The sequence below is a fragment of the Danio rerio genome, chromosome 25, assembly GCF_049306965.1.
Source record: "Danio rerio strain Tuebingen ecotype United States chromosome 25, GRCz12tu, whole genome shotgun sequence".
Lineage (NCBI taxonomy): Eukaryota > Metazoa > Chordata > Actinopteri > Cypriniformes > Danionidae > Danio > Danio rerio.
The window spans coordinates 25802648-25825687 of NC_133200.1; the positions used below are offsets into that span (position 1 = coordinate 25802648).

At 37.1% G+C, this 23040-nt stretch overlaps 1 protein-coding gene across 3 annotated transcripts in view; it reads left to right on the forward strand.

Annotated features, from left to right (window-relative positions):
- Window positions 1-22565, forward strand: part of b4galnt4a (beta-1,4-N-acetyl-galactosaminyl transferase 4a) — a 324496-nt gene extending 301931 nt beyond the window's left edge. For 2 of the 3 annotated variants that reach the window (XM_068219134.2, XM_021473880.3), the window contains 7 exons: window positions 708-1959; window positions 4192-4550; window positions 6024-6177; window positions 7473-7545; window positions 12746-12899; window positions 15133-15259; window positions 16546-22565. In XM_068219134.2, the coding sequence (XP_068075235.1) occupies window positions 708-1959; window positions 4192-4550; window positions 6024-6177; window positions 7473-7545; window positions 12746-12899; window positions 15133-15259; window positions 16546-16657 (2231 nt within the window). In that variant the 3' untranslated portion in view covers window positions 16658-22565. The remainder of the gene's footprint in view (window positions 1-707; window positions 1960-4191; window positions 4551-6023; window positions 6178-7472; window positions 7546-12745; window positions 12900-15132; window positions 15260-16545) is intronic. The other variant, XR_012400414.1, reaches the window with a different exon arrangement.
- Window positions 22566-23040: the final 475 nt, after the last annotated feature.

Sequence of the window (23040 nt, forward strand, 5' to 3'; positions counted from 1 at the left end):
GCTTTATTTTTTGGATTCTGTTGTCTTACCTGATTTCTGGGACCCCTCTTCCCCGAACTCGAACCCGGTCGTCATCATGTTCAGCTTCTCTCAAGTCCGCCGACGTACCCAACGAGCTAACTGGGCGAACTGGTTGTAGTGGGAAAGCCCTCCACACGGAGGTAAACCGTCAGCTGGTAAGCAAGAAAAGGAACGGCATCACACCGCCCTGTACCGTTCGCTTAAAAAATTAAATGCAGCCATACGTACCTCCAGCTACATAATTTGCAGTCTCCAGAAACGTCCACGGGACTCATGAGACTGTGTTTTCAGAATGAGCCTGGGTGAAAAAAGCAAGCACAATTAGCATAATTATAAAAATTAAGTCAACTTAACAGTTCAAAGTTAAAAACGATTTGCTTACATTGTTTTTGTAAAGTCAGCTTGTTACTTTTAAGGTAATTGGTTTACTCGTTTTAAGTAACTAATCACTGTTTGCAGTGTAAAAAATGCAGGGTTCCACAAAATTTATTCATATTGTCACAACAGATTTAACAAATTTAAGTGGATTGAACAAAATAAATAAAGTTGTCCCAATGAAATCTTAATAATTGTGTTGTTTTATTTCCTTTTAAATAAGTAGTTTGAACAAGCAACAAAAAAACTGAGTGAAAGACACAGTAGTTTGAGTTTTTTTTTGTGTATTTACTTTGAATGTTCTATATTAGATTTTCTCGAAGAAGAAGAGGGAGTGGATCCGGATGATGAAGCACAAGTTGTTGGCACCCAGTCAGCAAAGAAAACCATCCAACCTAGCCAGTCAACTCACACCTTAAGCCCTTCAGACAAACCTGTTCCCACAATGCTGGACAGAAAAGAAGTAGAACCAGGGAACCCAGCATTAAGAAGAGAGCAAAGGCGCTTTTTTGCCAGTGCAAGGCAGCCAGTAGTGCCTGAAGCTCAAGAGATGGAAAAAGACACTCCGGACCATCAAATTAATGTAGGGTCACCAAAAAGTGAGAGTGTGGTGAGAGGTCGTTCTCTTGCTTGGGTTCAAAGAGACCGTAGAGAGGGATGGTCGGAAGAACGTTCCCCCAAAATAAGTAGAACAGCTTTGCTGTTTCCACCAAAATCCTCATTGGTTGCCCTTAACAGTCGAGCTAAGCAAATCCTCAGCAACCCAAACCCATCACCAGCCAACAACCATGCTCACGACAACAACCGCAACCCTGGAAACATCCATGCCAACAAAGAACATAAGAAGGAAGACAACAAAATCTACGTCACAAGGCCTCGACCTGCTAGGGAGAAGCAAGGTCTTGTTTCGCGCCATCCCAGAGAGGTCTTCCCTGGTGTTTTCCTCTATCAAAATGGCAAAACAACAAAGTTAGTAAATCTCAGCGCCAAACCAAAACTTGGTAAAGGACCTCTACGGGCATCGCAGCTATTCGCGCGATCTCCTTTGCAAGAATCCAAGGTGTTTCCAGCTAGCCCGAATTTCAGCAACCCAATACCCCCAAATAGAGCAGCAATCCCAAGCCATTTCGAGCGAAGGATAAGGGGCGTCTGGGAGAAACACCAGCATCCTTTGAGGCCTGTCACAACCCTACGCCCCACTCCTCAGTCCTCTAACTCCTCTGAGAATGTGCCGCCAACCGAGTCGGTTCGTGTCACTTCCTATATGCACACCTCACAGATTACAGAGTCCCAACAGCAGCGGCCGGACACAGACCTGGAGCCTGAGGAGGACGGAGGTTTATCAGAGTACAGCTATGAGGACGTGGAACCTCGGCCTGGATGGGCAGAGGAGGCCATAAATTGGCAGAGGACATTTTCTGTCAACAGCATGGATTTTGAATCGTTGCGCTCCGACTGGAATGATCTCCGCTGCAATGTGTCAGGAAACCTGCAGCTGTCTGAAAGTGAAGTGGTGGACGTGCTTGCACAGTACATGGAGAAACTTAACGAACGCAATGGAGGGTGAGGCTGAAACTGAATAAGTTTTCTAATAAGAAATACAAAGAATTATTGCAAATACTCCAGAAAGTGTGCGACGCTGTGGCGCAGTGAGTTGCACGATCGCCTCACAGCAAGAAGGTCGCTGGTTCGAGCCTCGGCTGGTCCAGTTGGCAATTCTGTGTGGAGTTTGCATGTTTTCCTCGTGTTCGAGTGGGTCTCCTCAGGGTGCTCCGGTTTCCCCCACAGTGCAAAGAAATGCAATATAGGTGAATTGGGCATGCTAAAATTGTCTGTAGTGTGTGTGTAAATGAGTGTATATGTATGTTTCTCAGTGATGGGTTGCAGCTGGAAGGGCATCCGCTGCATAAAACATATGCTGGATAAGTTGCCGGTTCATTCCGCTGTGGCGACCCCATATTAATAAAGGGACTAAGCCGAAAAGAAAATGAATGAAAGAATGAATGAACTGATTATAAATCTGACTGCAACTGTATATGTGTTTATACTGTCAAGAATATGTCAAGAATACACCATTTTCAACTGCTTAATGTCTAACAAATGACAAATTAGCTATTTGCTAATGTTTCATGCTTGCTAATGAATCATAGTCTACAGGTTTTATGAAGTATTGCCTATGTTTTCAATCAAAAGCCGATTCACACGGGCCTTCAGCGTCAACTCTTAACTGAGTTTGTGTCTGAAGTTGGAGCTGACCCGATCTTCATAGAAGCGTCAGGTGTTTTACTTAAAGCGATCTGATCGGCTGACGCTTCCGTTGGCGCTTGAAAAGTTTCCCAACTTCTGCACCGAGCAACGCCACTGAAGCGGCGCAGACAGATCCACAAAGCAGTTCGTCAATGCCTGACGTCACCCATTCAAGTAAATGGGAAGCGTTGATGCTGACACCCCATTTGAATGAGGTGTAATACACTCAAAAAAATATTTAGACCTACAGTATGTATTCTGATTGCATATCAAATTTTCATCTATTAAAATTACATATTTTTAAAATAACTGAACTAATAAAGTTTATATAATTGATAATAGTTAGTTAAACATAAACAAAACAAATATAATTTATATTTATGTAATATCATCAACAAATCCAATGTGTTTAAATGCGTCTTATGAATTCATCTATTGTATGAAGCTGCATTAGTTTTGCCCCCGAATATTAAAGGGCACATAGTTTGCCCCTTTTTTAAGATTTAATATTAATATTATGGTTCTTCTGAGTGTGCCAGTTTAGGTTCAGTTCAAAACACAATTCAGATTTTTTTATTATAATGTGTCAAAAAGTGTCTTTTTGCAGGGCATGTACACAGCTCGCTGTTTTAGGGCTGTGTTGCTTCACATGAAAATTAGTTTCGACTTCCTGCCCAACTTTTCAAAGGGGCGGAGCCAAGAGCTTACCTGCTTTGTTTATGGCAACAGACAGGCAGACAGAGAGAAGCAACGTGTGAGAGGACCATTATTCAGCTGTACATGCAGACTCAGACACAGACCAAGCAGAGACTACTGTTAAGGATTCAATATTTATAATGTGCCAGAATGTGTCAGAGTGGTAGTCACAAAAACATTTGTGACTTTGTGTAGTTTTACAGTCGCTATGTAACCATGCATGCGTGATCCATATAGGGATGTAATGATTTACAGGTTTCACTATTAACCGTGCTTTAATTCGTCACAGTTAATCTTAAAGGCTTCTCAGCACTGTGTTTCTGCACGGAACAAAACTGCGGCAACTAAACTAAGCCAACTGTGTGCTAGTTTAAAGTTCCAAGCTTGTACACCAAGACTAATAACCACGCACACAGGTTTAACTTTGACTGAGGCTATAACTAAGGCAAGTTTATTATTTCCAATGGAGAGACGTGCACACAAGGCAACGTGCTCATACTTTACAGCTGTACCTAGCTGAGATGACTGGGAGCTTCTGTGACCGCGGGAAATGCAAACAGCTGAAGTTTAAGGAAGACGCAATGCAAAGTACACAGGTTTGCAAACCCACCTAAAGTTACAAACAATGGCGCCAATGAGAGCGAACTGATTAAATTGAATAGTATTCAGATTTGTATTGATTCAAACAAATCAAACAGCATACATTTTGAAAAACTGGCAGATGAAATAAAATCAAAAGTTTACAAACAGTTAATGATCAACTTCATTGTGATTTATTTTATGCTAGTGATGCTATTGTTATCCCATTTACATACTACAGCATTTAATCTTTCTAATCTTTCTTCCTTCAAGGATCTACACTCTCCTTCGCATCATAAATGTTGAAAAGCGCCGTGACTCTGCGCGGGGAAACCGCTACCTGGTTGAGCTGGAGTTAATGGAGAGAGGCCGGAAGATAGTCCGCCTTTCTGAGTACATCTACATGTTGTTGCACCGTGGACGGGCGGAAGACAGTCTGGAAAATGTTGAAGGGGTAACAGCATCGTCCCCCTCTTCTCCTGTTGCCAGCCCACCTGCTCAACCATCTCACACACCAACTCGTGGGGCCCGCGGCACCCCTCAGTGGGGCACAGTGTATGCAAAACCTCTGCTATGCCAGCCAGTGATGCTGAGGTGGAAAAAAGATGTCATGGTGCATTTTGTAGTGCCAGGTAAGTAATGTACTTTATGTCTATTGGATCCCAGAGTTTAAATGCTTTTACGGATGTTTATTTATAAAACAGCAAATCCAAATCACAATCCTGTTAGCACTGTCGCCTCACAGCAAGAAGGTCACTGGTTTCAGTTTCAGCTGGACCTATTGGCATTTCTGTGTGGAGTTTGCATGTTTTCTTTGTGTTAGCGTGGGTTTCCTCAGAGTTTATGGGTGTTTCCCAGTACTGGGTTGTGGCTGGAAGGGCATCCACTGCGTAAGATATATGCTGGAATAGTTGGTGGTTCATTCTGCTGTGGCGAACCCTGATATATAAGGGACTAAGTTGAAGGAAAATTATAGAATAAATTGAAAAAGTAAATAAAGAAGACAATGATAATAGAAATGGCTGATGCAAAACTGATGTTTTGACACATTGTCAAGATTCCTATGTGTAGATGATTTAAAACGTTTTGAAACATCCAAGTCACATGACTAAAACAATTCAAAAGGATTGGGTCCTTTCATAAGTGTTTTTTAAATGTACTATACCTGCTGAATCTACATTTTATTGACAGTAAAAACAAACAACCGCAAGAAGCCTACTGGACAGTCCGGCGAATGTAGTGCAACTTTCTTACAGGGGACCTAAGTTCGAATCCCGGCTTTTAAAAAAAGTCAGAAATTGTGACGAAACCAATTCGTCTGCATGCCAGTCAGGAACACTAACCATTCCCCTAAATCACTTGATCAATCAGTTATCCAACGTAGCTTATTATTCCTCTAATTGCTTAAAGTCCCGTTCAGATCTCACTAGATCAGATTATGAGATTTTTGTCTTAATAAAATCTTGAATTTCCATGGGTAACAAATGTGCAAGACTACACGTTCCTTCACAATCAGTTGTGCCGGGAAGTCTAAAATGAGTATTATTTCCCAAAGCAGTCACAAGTGTTGCTATAACTATATATATATATATAGTACTATATATATATACTATATATATATATATATTTTTTTTTATTGCAATAAAAAAAAAGTAATCTTATTTCAACCTCAGTAAACACTGATGCTTGCTCACAACTAATAATTACATTATATAAGGGCAGGCACGTGCACACATAGAGCTCAACCTGTGCAGTGCACATGCCCTTTTTAGTTTTGGATAGAAAGTGTTTTCCAAAATTATCTGAAGAGCCCCAGACCACCATATATATATATGTTTTCCCTAATGTGTACTTATACAGTATTTTAAATGATACTCAATTTGTTTTTTTTTGTTTTTTTTATTATGTGATGTACTTGCATTTGATTGGCAGATATAAAGAAAAAGTGTGCTTTGGTTTGTCAGAAATGACATGTATGTGCATGGAATATGTCACCAAAGAATAATAATGTATTATGTAATACAGTAAAATATGTATTATATTAAAATGCACTTATTTATTTCATATATTAATTGTTAAATAATTTGTCGATTTGTTTTGTTTAGTCAAGAATCAGGCTCGTTGGGTTCAGCAGTTCATTTCAGACATGGAGTCCCTGCATAGCGAGACAAAGGACAACAATTTCAACATCATCATTGTGGACTTCCAGAGTGAAGACATGGATGTGGAGCAGGCCCTCAGAGAAAGCACTGTTCCACGGTACACTTATATACATGCTTGGTTAAAATATTTGATATAGAAAAATTTGAATATGTTGGTAGTTTGTAAATGTATAGATAATATATTTATTTCAATATTTAACTCAACAATATTGTTTTTATTTATTATTACTTATTATTATATATATATGGGGTGTCAAAATGAATTGTTTCTTCGGTGCACCGTGACGCAGATGGGGACAATTCGATATCGGTTTAGTAATAATCATAACCGGTTATTACGTACTGACGTCATTTATCTCCTATGCGCAATGTCGTAGTAGAATACTATGGAGAAGGAGGCGAGGGCGAGTAACAAAAAACTCTCCTACTACTTAAAAGGTAGATAATTATGCACAGTTTAACTGCTTGTGAGTTTGCTGGAAAGTCTTTAATTAAAACAGAAGAAGGCACAGCACACAAGCCGCTAGTTTAATGTTACTAGGGAAAAATGTCTGTCTCTCTCTCTCTCTCACTTTGAACATTTGACCTGCTGGCGTGTTTGTGAGGTAACTTTGCCTCTCTTCTTGGCTGTTAAAGCGATACTTGTGGATCCAAATATGAGCATGCCTGAGGTCCAAGATTTCTCCACTGTGTCTATTATGGATTACCCATGATAACCGCATATTATTCGCACGTAGACTGTAACTGCGACTGTTCTTCCCGCGTCACTCATCGATGAACAGTGCTTTCATTTCTAAAGCCGATCGCAGCCCTTTCTCTTGAGCGGGTGAAGACAATGACCAGTCATAGGGGTGTAAGACTTTATTTGACAGTTCTCAAAAAACAAGCGGGATAATATTTACATTAGTTTATTTGCTATAAATGCTCATGCTGTTCTGTGCATGTAGTGGAAGTTTTTTGATACATTCAAAAAGGGTGTTTTCTTTGAGCAGGTCAAATTAAAGGTTCAGTTCAAAAATCTTACTGCTGTATTAAAGAACAAAATTGTATAACAAATAATATATAAATTATAATATATTTATATGTACAATACATTAATAGATTAGATATTCATTGACATTCATTGATATTGAAGTGTTAAAATATATTTTAATACAGTTATGTATGTTTACTTTTGTTTTTGTGTATGTGTGTGTGTGTGTGTGTGTGTGTGTGTGCGTGTGTGTGTGTGTGTGTGTGTGTGTGTGTGTGTGTGTGTGTGTGTGTGTGTGTGTGTGTGTGTGCGTGTACATGTGTGTGTGTGTGTGTGTGTGTGTGTGTGTGTGTGTGTGTGTGTGTGTGTGTGTGTGTGTGTGTGCGTGTACATGTGTGTGTGTGTTTTTCTGGACACAGATATGAGTATCTAAGGAGGGAAGGAAACTTTGAACGTTCTGCCGGCTTACAGATTGGTGTGGATACCATAGAGGTAATCATACACCTTAAAGTTCACATTGAAATTATCCATAAGATTACACTGTCATTATCAATATTGTCCCATTTAAGTGGTCAAATGCATGGTAGTAGCAGGTAAATAGTTCTTGTAGCTCAGCTGGAGAAGCTAGCAATGCCAAGAACATGGGTTCATTTGCCAGGAATTGTACAATATGCAGTGATGATTAAACAGCATTTAAAAGCATGTGAAATGCGTTTCAGATAAACATTTTATAAACATAAAAATCTACCATTTATTGTATTGCCTAATATTTATTGCTTTACTACTGAGATTCCTTTATGGCTGTTTTATACATGACAATCAACAGGCAGAAAATATTAAATTAAATAATGGGTCTGACAAGCATGTGAAGTGATTTTATTTAGTTAGGAACCTACACTTGCGGTATTACACCTACACCATGACTGTTTGTGAAGACACAGTGTAAGATGTTTATTGCTTCATTAATATTTAATGAATGTCCTGTAAGTTTTGCTGAAATAACAATAGCAATAGTTTTTTATTGATACAGGCCCAGCAAACGCCAGATCCTGCAATGTTAATTTAAAAATTAAACTTCACCTCCACAGAAGAATTTTAAAGCCTGATTCTGAAGCTCTGACCAATGATTTGCAAAGGGCATACTGATTGGGCTAGTTAAGTAAGCCCAATTCCTCTTGGAGTATCACCGTCGACTCAAGAGGGTGACAAGATTGGAGAGTTATGGTGTGAAGAAGCCCCAAAATAGCATACCTCCACAATGGTTCAATAGTCTCTGAACAAAAACTGAAATGACTTAAAGGGCCATGAAACCCCCTTGTTGTTTTCACACCTCTACTTTGGAAAAAGTCAGAAAAGTGGGCGTGTCCAGCTCTGTTTAGGGGGGAGTGTCGGAGGAACTAAAATGGGATGGTGTGGGAGTGTCTATTTGATCTTGCGCAAGTTTCAGAGTACACACACACACACAGGAGAAAGTGATGGTGTTTACATGGACATCTGTAGTCGAATTATTTGCCAAATTATTAAATGGTAAACTTTAACTGCAGTTTGGCTCTTTCAATTAGAGAAATCATTCATGCCCCTCGCGACAAACAAGATATTTTATTTGAGGAACTGCTCTAAGCATGTAATTTTTCATGCAATGTTTGATACCGCACGGCGAATGAGAGAAAAAAAAACTCTGCATTTCCCGGAAATTTAGATGCACATAGCAGGTAGTGTCAGAAAGCCGCGTGTGTTATTCCGGTCACAAAATGCGGTGAAAACCATACACGAGGTTAAAGTTTGGTTGTGGTGCTAACATGTTTACACTCGGTGCTATAGGTAACTTAGTTCGATACAAACAAACTGAATAAACAAAGAGCACTGGTCGCTCACTTACCAAATCTGTAGAGACAGGACAATCACCAGCCACTAGAGCCGCGTCTTTATTAAGAGAAGACTACAAACGAATCCGGATATCAGCGTTTGCAGATGAGAACAGCTCTCAGGTAAACAATAATCCTCCTTAGACACGTAAGTTATTGTTGTCGCGCGTCGCGTACACCGTTAATCCACGCGTGACTCCAGCTGCGCTCTCACAGAGAGAAAATGAAAACAAAACTTAACTGCAGCAAACTATAAAAGCAACACTTCACGCTTGTTTTGCCAACACAACGTGGTGTCTCTGTCGTCTAAACACTGTGACAGTAATGAATATTAATGAAGTTGTACAATAGAGTGCGCTGATTGGTTTGAACTAAGCCTTACTCATGCATTAATGCATCACACTGTAAGACGTAATAAGACACACTCTGGCACAGACGTCCAGTCTACACGCTGGAATACAATGCTATTATGTCATGGCCGTGACGCAGCTTCAAAAATTCGTTTCAAACCGGAAGTACGAATTTGCTTGAAATAACGCAAAAACAACCAATTTACACTTTTTAGCAAAATATAGGTGTCCTAATAGTGTTTTAGCAGTGTGGGACACATATAACAGTCATAACTGTTAACAGCTCAAAAAATGTGTTTTGGTGTTTCGTGACCCTTTAACCATGTAAAAAAAATTATGTGAAGAAAGAACACAAAGAGGCCAGCTGTAATTTCCCTACGTTTCTCAAATATTTGCAAATGATATGGATTAACTAACATTTATGTGATTGTGATTAGCAGTGAACCACTGTTTGTGAAGACAGTGTAAGATGATTTACGAGTTCACCTGCTCAAACAATTGCGTCAACATGGTTAACGATTTAGACGTTGCTGTCTTGAAGCGGGGGCCTGAGCATTCAAACCCTTTAGAGACCTTGAACCTCCCGTCCTTGAAAACAACTTGAAAAAAAATGAGGAGGAGATGGGGGGGTGGAGAGAAGCCAGAAGATTAGTCAACTGAAACTACTTATATACACACATGTGATAAAAGACTGATTTCACGCAGCCGCCATTTTTAAAAGTGAAATCGAGGCTGCGGTGGGAAGAAACCCAGAAGTATCGTTGGGAGTTACATAGGAACGTTGTGTAGCCTACCTGACTGTATATTTCATCAGCAAAGATAAAGTGACACAGATTTATAATTTCACCGCCTTCCTGTGACCTGAAGGTCCCTTCTGAATGAATGGTGAAAAGAAAAAGGGATATCCAGCCTCATTTTCAGCTAGGTAAAGGGAAATGGCACTAGTTAGCTAATGTTTTCTTTCCCAAACACACGTATTAGATGCCATTTCAAGAGTTCACACTTAGCTGATGAGTTATAAAAGCTTGTTTGGCATGCTGTCCTGGGAGAGAGCCCCGAGCTCAAGGGATCCTCGAGCCCGGGGCTTCCTCCCGTTGGCAGAGCGAGAGGGAAGCCTGAGCTTGGTGGATCTCAGAACTCCCCGACTGCGGTAGCTAAGGGAACACAGGGGTTAGACAAATGCTTGATTGTTATACGTGTTAAATGTCTTTGGATGGTGGGAGGAAACCAGAGAACCCGGGGGAAAACCCACGCAGACACGGGGAGAACATACAAACTCCTCACAGAAACACCCACCGGCCCTTAGGGACCAGGGCCAGCAGTATTCTTGCAGTGGAGCTCGCAGTGCTAACCACTGGGCCGCCGTGCCACCCAATCAGAGGTAAAGGAGACGAATAGGGGAGGAGGGGGGTTTCTTCCAAACGAAAATAAAATGAGATGAAAACTGTGGTTATTTATAGTAGCTTAGGGCTCATGTGATTGGAAGATAGTGATTAGCAAATACGAGACCGGCCGTGATAAATCATAAGCACGTGATCCTCTCGAAATTCGTTTATGAATAAACTTTACTTATCAAACTCGAGTTAATGAACTGATTCTTCCACTATATTAGACTTGTCACGATACTGAGTTAAAAGAAAAACCGTCAATTTCCTCCTAACATTTAAAGCACTGTTGATGGCTTTCTTAAAACAGAGCTGATTTGCCATTGTGTCCAAGTGCTTGACAGAAATGCTTGTGATTTTACCTAGCACAAATACAGACGTTTGATCTGCTTAATGACTAAACGGATCTACACGGTTGCTTTGCGCTTCAGTCTTCATGTATCTGTTTGTACTGGGTGAAGAGCGAAAAACTTAGTGCAAACACAGATACATGGAGACTGGAGTGCGAAGCAGCCGTGAAGATCAGTCGAGTAATCCGCGCTCAGCGGCGCTTGGATGTTAGCGGGAAATAGGTTTTAAAACTTCAGTACTGGGACAGCACTATTACAGACAACACGAGGGTGTGATACAGAGGACTGCAGTGTTTTATCGCTCACAGGGTTTCATAAGCTGAAGCAGGAAATCATCCCCACTGTGTTTAACTGGTGCCATGAACTGAAGCCTAGGAGGACACTTAAGCGTATTACTCTTACAGAGATTGTGATGTTGTTTGATGCTAAATTGCTTTTAATTGCTTAAAAAAAACTTACTGAAGTGAATTATATTCAAGTGATGTTTACACCATTTCTGCATTTTGAAATCTCTGCAACAGCTGGAGGTTTGTGATCCACAGCATGTTGCTGCAATGTTTATAATACTGATCTTATACTTACTGGTTTCTTTCCACCACAGCCTCGCTTTAATTCTTTAAAATGGCAGCTGCGTGAAATAAGCGTATTGGCAGACCCACCTGTCTGATCAGCCTCCTCCGGAACTTACATTAGGAACTTTATTTAAAGGGGTCTTGAACTGAGGGGTCATGATCTAAACTTTTACTTGAGCTTTTGATATATAAGAGGTCATTGTACTCAAAGAATAACCTGTAAGTTTCAGAGCTGAAAATGTTCTTGTTGCTGAATCAGCAGTTTTTTATTGACACCAAATACTAGTTTACTGTTATTCAATCATAGTTGTGGGCACTTACTTTCAAACTGGACTTCCCAGAAAATCTGCACGCCCTGTCTGAAGACCTCAAAACAAGAGTACAAAAAGATGATTACTTATTGATTTTGATGATCTCTGGCCTAGGACACACAAAGTTGATTGTCAGCCATTGGTCAGTCATAGTGTCAGTCTGCCAAGTTGGTTTGGTGTGTTCCACTTGTCACCTCTCATTAGGTTACAGTCCGTTGAGTTAGTCCAATTCATCATGCAGTATCGCTGTCAGCTCAGAAGAGTGACAAGATTCGAGAGTTGAGGTATGGAGAAACCCCAAAAAAAGCATACCTCCAGAATGGTTCAGTAGTCTCTGGACAAAAACTGAAGTGACGTAACTTTGTAAACAATTGAGGTAAAGGTGGGACACAAAGAAGCCATTTTCCTACATTTTTTCAAATATAAAAAATATGAATTATTAGAGTATCAGAGATATTTGCACAAACAAATTATTTTGTGGTGCATAACAATTACTGTGATAATGTTATCAAACGCTGTTTATGTTTTATGCCTTGTCACACAGCCTTTTTTTTTGTTTCAGTTGACTGATGCTTGTTTGGCTTGTTAACATATATATTTTTTTGTCCAGTCAGGACCAGACGCAGGCTGAAAACACAGTTGTTTTTATTGCTAGTTGTTTGGCGCTGGATTGGTGTGTCCCAGTCTTCAGACGAAAACAGAATAAAACAACAGCAAATACTATTTAAACAATTTCTAGGAATACTTGTGTATGGCTGGTGATTCACAATTAGCGAAAAGAGTTTCATCTGTTGTGTGTTTTTGTACTGTAGCAGTGGGATGATTTTATTGTAAAATGATTCTTCATGTGTTTTTACAGGACAGTCACAGTATCGTGTTTCTGTGTGACCTGCACATTCATTTCCCTCCTAACATTCTGGAGAACATCAGGAAACACTGTGTTGAGGGCAAACTGGCATTTGCACCTATAGTGATGAGACTAGGCTGTGGGAGCTCACCGCTAGAGCCTGATGGTAAAGCACTTCTTTTGATATACATGGAGAAATACAACTAGGGATGCAACGATTATAGATTTGTGGTTGTACGATTATAGTCTGAGAAAAATCACGGTTTCACGGTTATCACGATTACCATGCATTCATTTCAAACCCCACTAGTTTAGAAAATAAGATGAAAACTCTTTTTATTTTACAGTGTTATTCATTGCTGCTCAGTAACTAATTAATACAGCACAAAATAATATAAAAAACAAACAATAGTAAATTTCTGTCTGTGCTTAAAAATAAGTGAATGTTTTGATATTTAAACAGAAATAATTTTAAACAATAAATACATAAAAATAAGAATAAAAAAACAGTATTTGTCTAATGCAGGGCTTGAAATTGCCAGTGCTCCCAACCTCAAAAATTTAGGAGCACCAGAAAAAAATTAGGAGCACCCACCAAAAATTAATAAACACCACTGCAACTTGTAAATCAACAGATTTATTGTATTTGAAAACAACATCAATTAGGACTAACAAAAACCAGAAACAACTATCTAACTAATGCTGTGATGAATTCCAAAATTAATGTCTATGACGAAGATGACAATAATACTAACAATAAATAACATTTCTCATTATAATTCTGCCTTGAATGTGAGTTATCTGCTATAAAAAGTCCTACTGTTACTTTATGAAAAATAAACCTATGGTTTGCATCAACAAAAATTAAGCATTGCAGTAAGAAATGTTTATTTTGCACTATTGTTTTATATGCATGTCAATTTAATAAACAAAAAGAATGGGGCAAAAGAAAGGAAGAAAAGTCTTCTGCACCTTTTCGGTGTCTCGTTACGAGCTGATTTTCATCTCTCTGTGTTTGTGAAAAAAATCGTTGTGACCGCAATACTGTTGTCATGAGCCGCAGTTTCAGTTTAAACTTAGTAAAGGCGAGCTTCTTTGCCGATGATATGTACAGTATTAGGTTTTACATTTAGCTGACATTTGCGCTGAATCCACAATAATGCAACGCATCGAGTTTCAGTCCATTAAACAGCTGATCCACTCCAAACCTTTCATCGCTCTCTTCAAAATTATCGGTTGATCTCGGCTGGTGGATACACATTCACTACATGATCGCTCTTATCAGCAGTTTCGGCGCCATTAATAAAATCTCTAAGTGGGTTTGCAAACCTGTGTACTTTTCATGTACTGCTTTTTCCTCAGACTTCCACCACAAAAGCCCGCAGTCATCCCAACGAGGTGCACCTGAAAAGCGTGAGCGCGCTGCGTCGTGTGCAAGTGTATCCCTCCCTTTATTTTACAGTCTATGGTCTTTCCAGTGGAAATGAATTTGCACGAGCTTGCCTTAGTTAATAGCCTCAGTCATAGTTAATCTAGAGTGCGTGGTTATTAGTCTCAGTAACAAACTAGAGCCCAGTTTAGTTGCAGCAGTTTTGTTCCGTGCAGAAACACGGTGTGAAGAGGCCTTTACATTTAATTAACCGTGACAATTTAAAGCGCAGTTAATAGTGAAACCGGTTAATCATTGCATTCCTAAATACAACAGCTTTGAATCACCCTCAGAAGGTTACTTTTAAAATGTGTTTTACTACTGACTGTAAAATGTATGCTTTAAAAAATTGTTAGTAATGTATATGCTGAAAATAAAATACCTAGAAAACTGTTTAAAAATGAAAGTCGGAACTGTGACTCCATGTTGAATGTTAAATGTCATTTAAATATGGGTATCCACTATGTAAAACCTATGCCAGAGTAGTTGGTGGTACATTCCACTGTGGCAACCCCTTATAAATCAGGTGCTATCTTGTGCGAAAGGAATGAATTCTGATTGGTTTAATGCATGTTATGCTCAAAACACACCCGTAACTCATTAAGAGAATAAGCACAACCCTGTTAGACCATGTGACGCGGCACAAACTGTATTTTCCCACCCTTAAAATAGCAAACTTGGATTCTGACACGCCCTTAATGCTTTTGTAATTAAAATAGCACCTATCAACTTCTTCCAAAGTCTTCTGAGCTGGGACAGTAAAAATTTTAGCAGAGCAAGTGAAAAGTCTAGTAGTAAAAATCCTTATAATTGAGACATGCTTGAGCTTTTTAATACTAAAAAATGTATCTAAAAAAGAAGACATGCATAAATAATGTATATAGGAAGTGGTATTGAATATTGAAGTTAGAAATTCCAGTATTGTGACAACAATGTAACATTTATGAAAACCACGTGACTGTCTCTGTAGGTTACTGGGAGGTAAACGGCTTTGGTTTGTTTGGGATCTACAAGTCAGATTTTGACAAGATTGGTGGAATGAACACAGAGGAGTTTAAGGACCGATGGGGCGGAGAAGACTGGGAACTGCTAGACAGGTAGGAGAATTTAACAAGGAACAAGTCATTTTAGAGCATTCTTTCATTGTTCATATTTATGTTTTCTTTTTCTTTTCATATTATTATTATTATTATTAATATTATTATTATCTTCATATACATTATCATTAATAATAATAATAATAATAATGTTATTTTCTTATTTACATTTTCTGTATTATTATTTATATTACATCTAATAAATATTATTATTGTTGCTATTATTATTATTATTATTATTACAAATATTTTATACAAATAATAAATAAATATACAAATATTTAGACTTTCTATATTATTATCAATAATACAAATATATACTAATTTAAATATTTTTAAACAATAATAATTATAAAAAATAATAATAATATAATTAATAATAATAATAATAATAATAATAAATCATAATTGTTATGCATTATATTTTTATTATATTTATTTTTATAATATTTATTAATATTTGCTTATTTACATATTATGTATTATAAATAAAGCAAATATGATATACTAATTTATATTACAATTTTTTTTTTAATATTATTATCATTGTTGCTATTTTATTATTAATAAGTGTTAATTTGCATTCTCTATATTGTTATCATTAATACAAATATATACTAATTAATATTAGGATTTATGATGATGATGATAATAATAATAATACTAATAATAATAATTATTATTATTATTATTATTATTGTTGCTGTTATTGTTGTTATTATTTGTATATAATTATTTATATTATTATCATTAATGCAAATATATACTAGTTTGGATAACTTTCGTAATAATTATTATTCATTTTTTTATTATTATGATTTATTTAGATTTTCTATATTATTATCAAATATTATATTCTATTTTAGATATTTTTTACATAAATTATTATTATTATTATTATTATTATTATTATTTGTTTATTTAGATTTTCTATTATTATCATTAATACAAACATTACATACAAATTTAGATTAATAAAAATCAATAAATAAATAAATAATTAAATAAATAAATAAATAAATAAGTAATAATAATAATAATAATAATAATAATAATAATAATAATAATAATAATAATAATAATTTATACTTAATTACCACTGTGGTATAAAATATAATATGGAAAAATATATAGCCGCCCACACATACCTGTATATACTATAAAAATTTATTAAATAATAATTTATTATAAAAATCAAATTTAGTGAACAAACAAACGAACAAATACATAAAGCACAGCTAAAGCGAGTCAAATTCACATGATTACATTTGTTTTTGTCCTTTCAGAGTTCTCCAAAACGGTCTGGAGGTTGAGCGCTTAAGACTGAGAAACTTCTTCCACTACTATCACTCCAAAAGAGGCATGTGGAACTCACAGTCTAGTAAGACTCCTAAATGACGAATAACTGGAGCTCACTGAGAGAGATGTCAAAAAGAAACTCAGCTCAAATAACAGGACCTTGAAGGACCAAACCATTGTGTTCTCTGAGACCTCAAGTAGGACATCTCATAAAGGAGGACCAGCTGCTGTCCAAACTCAAAACACTCAAAGAGACTGGCATTCATTGAGTGTATTTGTACGTATCTCTGTCCGTTAAGTCGGGAGTTGGTTTTCGGTGGGTGAAAAACTTGAAAAGATAGTTGAATAATGTAAAGATGGAAACTGTTTTAATGGAAGCTAGCAGCTCGGGTGCGTTCAAATTTGGTTTGCACTTATGATATTACACGCTGAAATGATTGTCTCAAGGTTTTTGATGTGCGCTGGTACTTAGACGTCTGCTTTTTATATTGCTGTAAATGTCACCTCCTGTTGAGGTGTGGCATCTTCTTACACTTGAACTGTAGAAATGATCAGATACGTGGACATTTTTGTTTTCTTTTGAAAAATCCTGCTGAATTTGTGGATAAAACTGGACCAAGAATGGTAATGAGATGAAAAGTATACGTCTTTGTAATTGTCTGTACGTCTGCTTCCTTTCCTCAAATCGTTTTCAGAAAAGGTTTATTGGCATACGGATGCGGAAAAACCTTTTCAGACTGCTGTTTTAGTCTGGACTAAGTTTGTACTAGACTCTTCATCTCTATCTCATTGATGCTGTATTCATTTCTACAGTCTTTAATGATAGAAGGAAAAACAAAAAAAAAAAACAAACAAACAAACAAAAGATGTTGTCCAAAATCTGTGTGCCTTTTTTTGACGTATTAAAATTGCAGTAAGACGGAGTTCCTGATGTTTAGCTTTCTGGAATGTGTAACGTTGAGGATATTATTAGCATTGTTTCATGGAGATATATGAATACTAGAAACGTTTATAGAAGAGAAATAACTCCAATATTCTGAATTCTCTTGTTACTTTTTAATTTAAAATTGTTATTATTGTTTGGTCCATTTTTACAAGAATGTATGTCATTTATTTTTGTACATTTACCACAGAACATAATTTTGACTCCTTTCCCATTTTGTAGACTTATATACCTTGGTGCCCCCACCAGTGACGATATAGAGCCACATTGCACTGCTACGAGTGTGAAATTGCGTTTATACAACCGTTTGTCGGCATAATCATGTATATAACAAGAAAATCAAACATGGAGAGTCTCAAAAACCCTTTTGTATGAAGAACTACTTTTTTCCGGCACTCATTCACATCAGCAGCTCACGGTCAGAACAACAGAAACCAGTTGCCAGTTCACAAACATCACTTTAGAGCTAGTATTTGAATGTTTCTCTAGCGTAATTTATAAAGTAATGACAAAACAGGTGATTTTTGCTCACATATTAAGATTATAAGGCTTATCGGCATAAAATGCCATCAATCTACAGAGATTTCTCAGTATTTCTCTTTTGCAGTCGGGACTTTACAATAATTAACCCCAAAAAAGCCAGAGTAAAGCAAACACTACCAGTTTCTGTGATATAAATACAACACGACAACAAACAAAAGAGAGAGATCGACTCAGAATGCTATTTACCTGATTCATAATGATTTGCTCATCTGTCGCTAGAACATGAAGCTAAGAACTTACTATGCAGTCTCTTGCCATCTTGTGGTGGAACGTCAACCGGCACTTTCTCTGGTCTGCTCAGACCAATAATATCCAGCTGCAATCCTCCAGATCCACACACATTTTAGACACACACAATCCAGCACACACGATCTAAGCGAACTATATAACGTCTCAGACATTGTCATCAATTTATATATATATATATATATATATATATATATATATATTGTACACAATCAACAATAGAGTATACTATTTCACAAATATGGCGATCGAGACTCGATTCCATCGATCGATTGCCATTCAATATGTCATGTATATCTGCTTATCCGGGACAGGGTCGCGGGGGCAGAAGTCTTAGGAGAGAACTCCAGACGTTCCTCCCCCCAGACACTTTCCCCAGCTCCTCTGGGGGGGTCCCGAGGCATTCCTAGGTCAGCCAAAAGACCTAATCCCATTAGCATGTCATGGGTCTTCCCCAAGGCCTCCTCCTGGTGGAACATGCCTGGAAAACCTCCTTAGGTAGGCATTCTGGGGCATCTGAAAAAGATGCCCGAGCCACTTCAGCTGACTTCTCTCGATGTGGAGGAGCAGCAACTCTACTCCGAGTCCCTCCTGGGTGACAGAGCTCTTTACCCTGTCTATAAGGGTATTCTGTGAAGGAAGCTCATTTCTGACATTTGTATCAGAGATCTTGTGCTTTCGGACATGGCCCAAAGCTCATGACCACAGGTGAGAGTAGGAACGTAGGTTGACCAGTAAATGAAGAGCTTTGCCTTTCGCCTCACTCCTTCTTTAACACAACGGAATGGCACATCGACCGCATCACTGCTGTCGCTGCACCAATCCACCTGTCAATCTAACATTCCACTTGTAAACAAAACCCCAAGATACTTGAACTCCGCCTGGGGTAAGGACTTTCCTCCAAACTGGAGATGACAAACTATCTTTTTTTCCGGTGGAGCACCATGGCCTTGCACTTGGAGGTGCTGATTCTCATCCTAGTCATCTCATTCAATATAATAGACTGAACAGTTTCTATCAGTCATCATAGATTATCAGTCATTATTCATAATATACATTATTCAATATAGCAGATACTTGCTGGCCTTTCTAAATTAGACAGTTAGATGGTCTATCATGTTTTCTTTGTGTACGTGGATACGTGAATTAAGTCATAAGTGTTTACCCAATTATTTTTATTTACATAATTTGAGTTCCAAAACTGCACAGATAATAATGAAATAATCCAAATAATAATGAACTAATGACTGATATTGGAAATCATGAACTGCTCAGTCTAATAAAGGGCAAAAATGGCAACCATATATGGTTCGCCCCTGCCTAGATCGTATGTGCTAGATTGTGTGTGCCTGAAATGTGTGTTGGTCTGCAGCTGGATATATCTTGCTTAGACAGGCTTATGGCGGCTGATGATATGAGCAAAATATATATGAGCAAAATCACTCAATAAGCAGTGAGATATGGCTGTATATCAACACTGGTGGGAGGCGTGCCTTAGCGTCCCACCAGTGCTGATATACAGCCATATCTCACTACCACGAGTGTGATATTGCGCTTATGCAACAGTTCCACGGCACAATGGTGTATATAAATAAGAAAATCAAACACGGAGCGTCTAAAACCCTTTTGTATTAGGAACTACTTTCTTCCGCCACTTATTCACATCTGCAGCTGATGTCAGAACAGTAAAAGCCATTACTAATTCACCAACGACACTTTAGAGCTAGTGTTTTAATGACTCTCTATAGTGTAATTTCTAAAGTAATGACAAAACAGCTGATTTTGCTCACACTTTAAGATTGTAAGGCTGAACGTGACATGAAATGCCATGCGTCTACAGAGATCTCTAACAACAGTCTATTACAGTTTACAGTATTTCACTGTCACCGTCGGTATTGTGAAGGGTGCCAGGTGTCCTAGCTTTTACCCGGAGACTTTAAGGAATAAAAAAAAGGAGACAGAAACTATTTTGCTCTTCCTATTGGCCTTTAAGCGTTTCTCCCAAGTGCTGTCGACTACATACATGCCAGTCAACGACAATGAGTAGGCAAAAGGAAAAGAAAATGACATTCAAACACCTTTCGCAAAATAAAATGTTACATTATTGAAATAAAAGAATGACAGAGCGGTAGCGCGACCATCACACATATCTTCTCAGAGCTCACTAGAACTGAACTGAGCTCCCATACATGCATCCTAACATCTCAAAGGTAAAACAACCACAGAACAGAAGAAGTCCTCTTAAAGGGGACATTTATACAAAATGCATATCAAAAAGCAAGCAACCGTTACAAAATCACAATAATTAACCTCAAAAAAAGCAGCGCGATCACTACCAGACAGCTGTTGTGTTTGTGATAAGGAGGGACGAGGCTGAATCCAGCTTCTTATTCGCAGCTTCTTATTCACTCTATTTGGTCTACCTTAAAGAACGCAACACTTCCGTTTTTCTTATTCGCGCTCAAGATAACACCCAACAGTTTTAATCTTCTAAGCAAGGGCTTATTATGCGGTTCTGGCGCCATCTTGTGGATAGACAACGTCTACCGTCTTTAACTAATGGACACCGACGCGCTGTCTCTCAGAAATGATACAATTTTAAAATAGGTACTATCCTTATAAATAAACTGCATAGTTGCAATCTAAACTACTCTATTTTTCAATATTTGTCAAACTGTAGTGTCTCTGCTTGTTGCTGCCTGTATGTGGGCGGAGTAATACACAAAGGTGAAGGGTGAAGACACTCATTTTCAGTGACAGTTAATAAAAATAACAAAATAAAATCATTTTCAGACACAATGCTATTGTATAAAAAAACTTTTCTCTTAAATTGTAAGTAATTCACTGTAACAAAATTATGTTGTAGGGCTGCACATTGGAAAAATCTGAAATTGTGTTATTTTATTTTTCTGCGATAAGAATTGCGATATGAATACAGTTTCAGAAGATGGTTTTAATAGCTCTGTTTCACCATTTTCTGGGGAGCCTAACAGTATTTGTGTACAGAAATTGAATAATTTAAATGCAAAATAAAAAAAAAAATGCTTTCCTTACTTTTGTCTTGTTTCTAATCCAAATATCAAATAAAAAAATTCTTAGACCAAGTTAAAACATTGTTTTCACCATCAGAAGAAATAAGTCAAAATGAAGAGTTTATTATTATTTTTTTTTTTAAGGAAATTTTCTGTCAGTGGGGTGAGTAAAATAACCTAGTTTTTGCTTTGAAATGTAGATATTTGGGCTAGAAAAAGACAAAAATTCTAAGAAACGTTTTTGTTGCATAAATCATATAAATTCCATATAAATACAGTGATTAAATACAATTCTGTAGCTCCTGCTATAATTCAGACTGGACATTGAGATATCTTTGTGATGTAACTATTGCGGATGCGCACATTGCGATATCGATGCTGAAATGATATATTGTGCAGCTCTACAGTATTGTTTTTCATTTATTTGCCCTTACAGATTGCAATATGAGGCTTCAACTCTGCAGATTAAAACTTGTGACTTTTATTGACATTTTAGTAGTTTGTAACAATATATTGTATAAGAAATAATATAGAAAGAAATAAGCCTATAACAGAAAACGTACTTTATGCAGCCTATTATCAAGTTTTTATACCAAAATTTACAACACCAACCCAGATAATATATCACAAAAAAATGTCAATAAAAATCACTTTTTCTAAACTTTTCTACATCAAAAGTTGTCGAAGGAAAGATTAAAATCACATAATGCATTTCAAATGCATAATTCATATGCGGGAAAAGAGTGTACACATTGCTGTAAATGTGATTTGTTTTTGCAAAGTGGGCAGTGAGTCAAAATTATGTTCTGTATTAATCTACAGAATTCTGTTTGTCTAGCTAAATAGGAAAGCTTGCAGCTGAAAGTGTTTTACACTGACTGGCAGCTCGTATGACAGTGCTCTACATCTGTAATATACAAATGACTGTGTTTACAAGCTTTGATTTGATGAATACCAATAGTCGTCAATGCAAATTTATGATTTTGAAACATCTTTTTTAAAAGAGTAAATTATAGTTCATTTCGCCTTCTCCTGGTTCGATATGTATCTTCAGGCTGCCTATTTAAAAACAAAAATGAAGACAGGACACTAACACATTGCACCTAATACAGGGATCTGCATTACGTAATTTCTGTGAAATTGTTGTGTAGAATTTTTTCAGAATGTTCGCATTTTACTTTAACATTTTTGAGTTTTTTTGTTTTTTTTTTCTTCTGAAAAATAAAGTTTAAAGCTGAAACACCTTGTTTGGTTATTTTTGTCTGATTTTTTTTGCATCAGTTCATCAAGTTTTTATGTTCATTATTAAGTGTATTTAGAAATTGAGTTAGTTTATAATTCGAGTGATTATGTTTTGTTAGTTGAACAAAATTTTTGAATGTGAATCTGAGTATCGTTTCTCCGTATCGTACTTTTTATGTACAATTTAAAGAGTTTTTCATGTTGTTTCAGATTAATCAAATGGTAAATATTGCAGTAGTTTTACATCTTTCAACCACTAGAGGGAGCCTAAGTACAGTGTTACATCTGTAATTCATTATTAAAGCAAGACGGATGTTGATTCTGTACATTTAAAAAGAAGTCGAGTAACACTGTAAAACATACCCGTAAATTAACAGCTCTGTTTTTGTAATTAATTAATTAATTAATTAATTTATTTATTTATTTATTTATTTATTTATTTATTTATCCTTTTGAATTGCGTTATGGGACCTTGA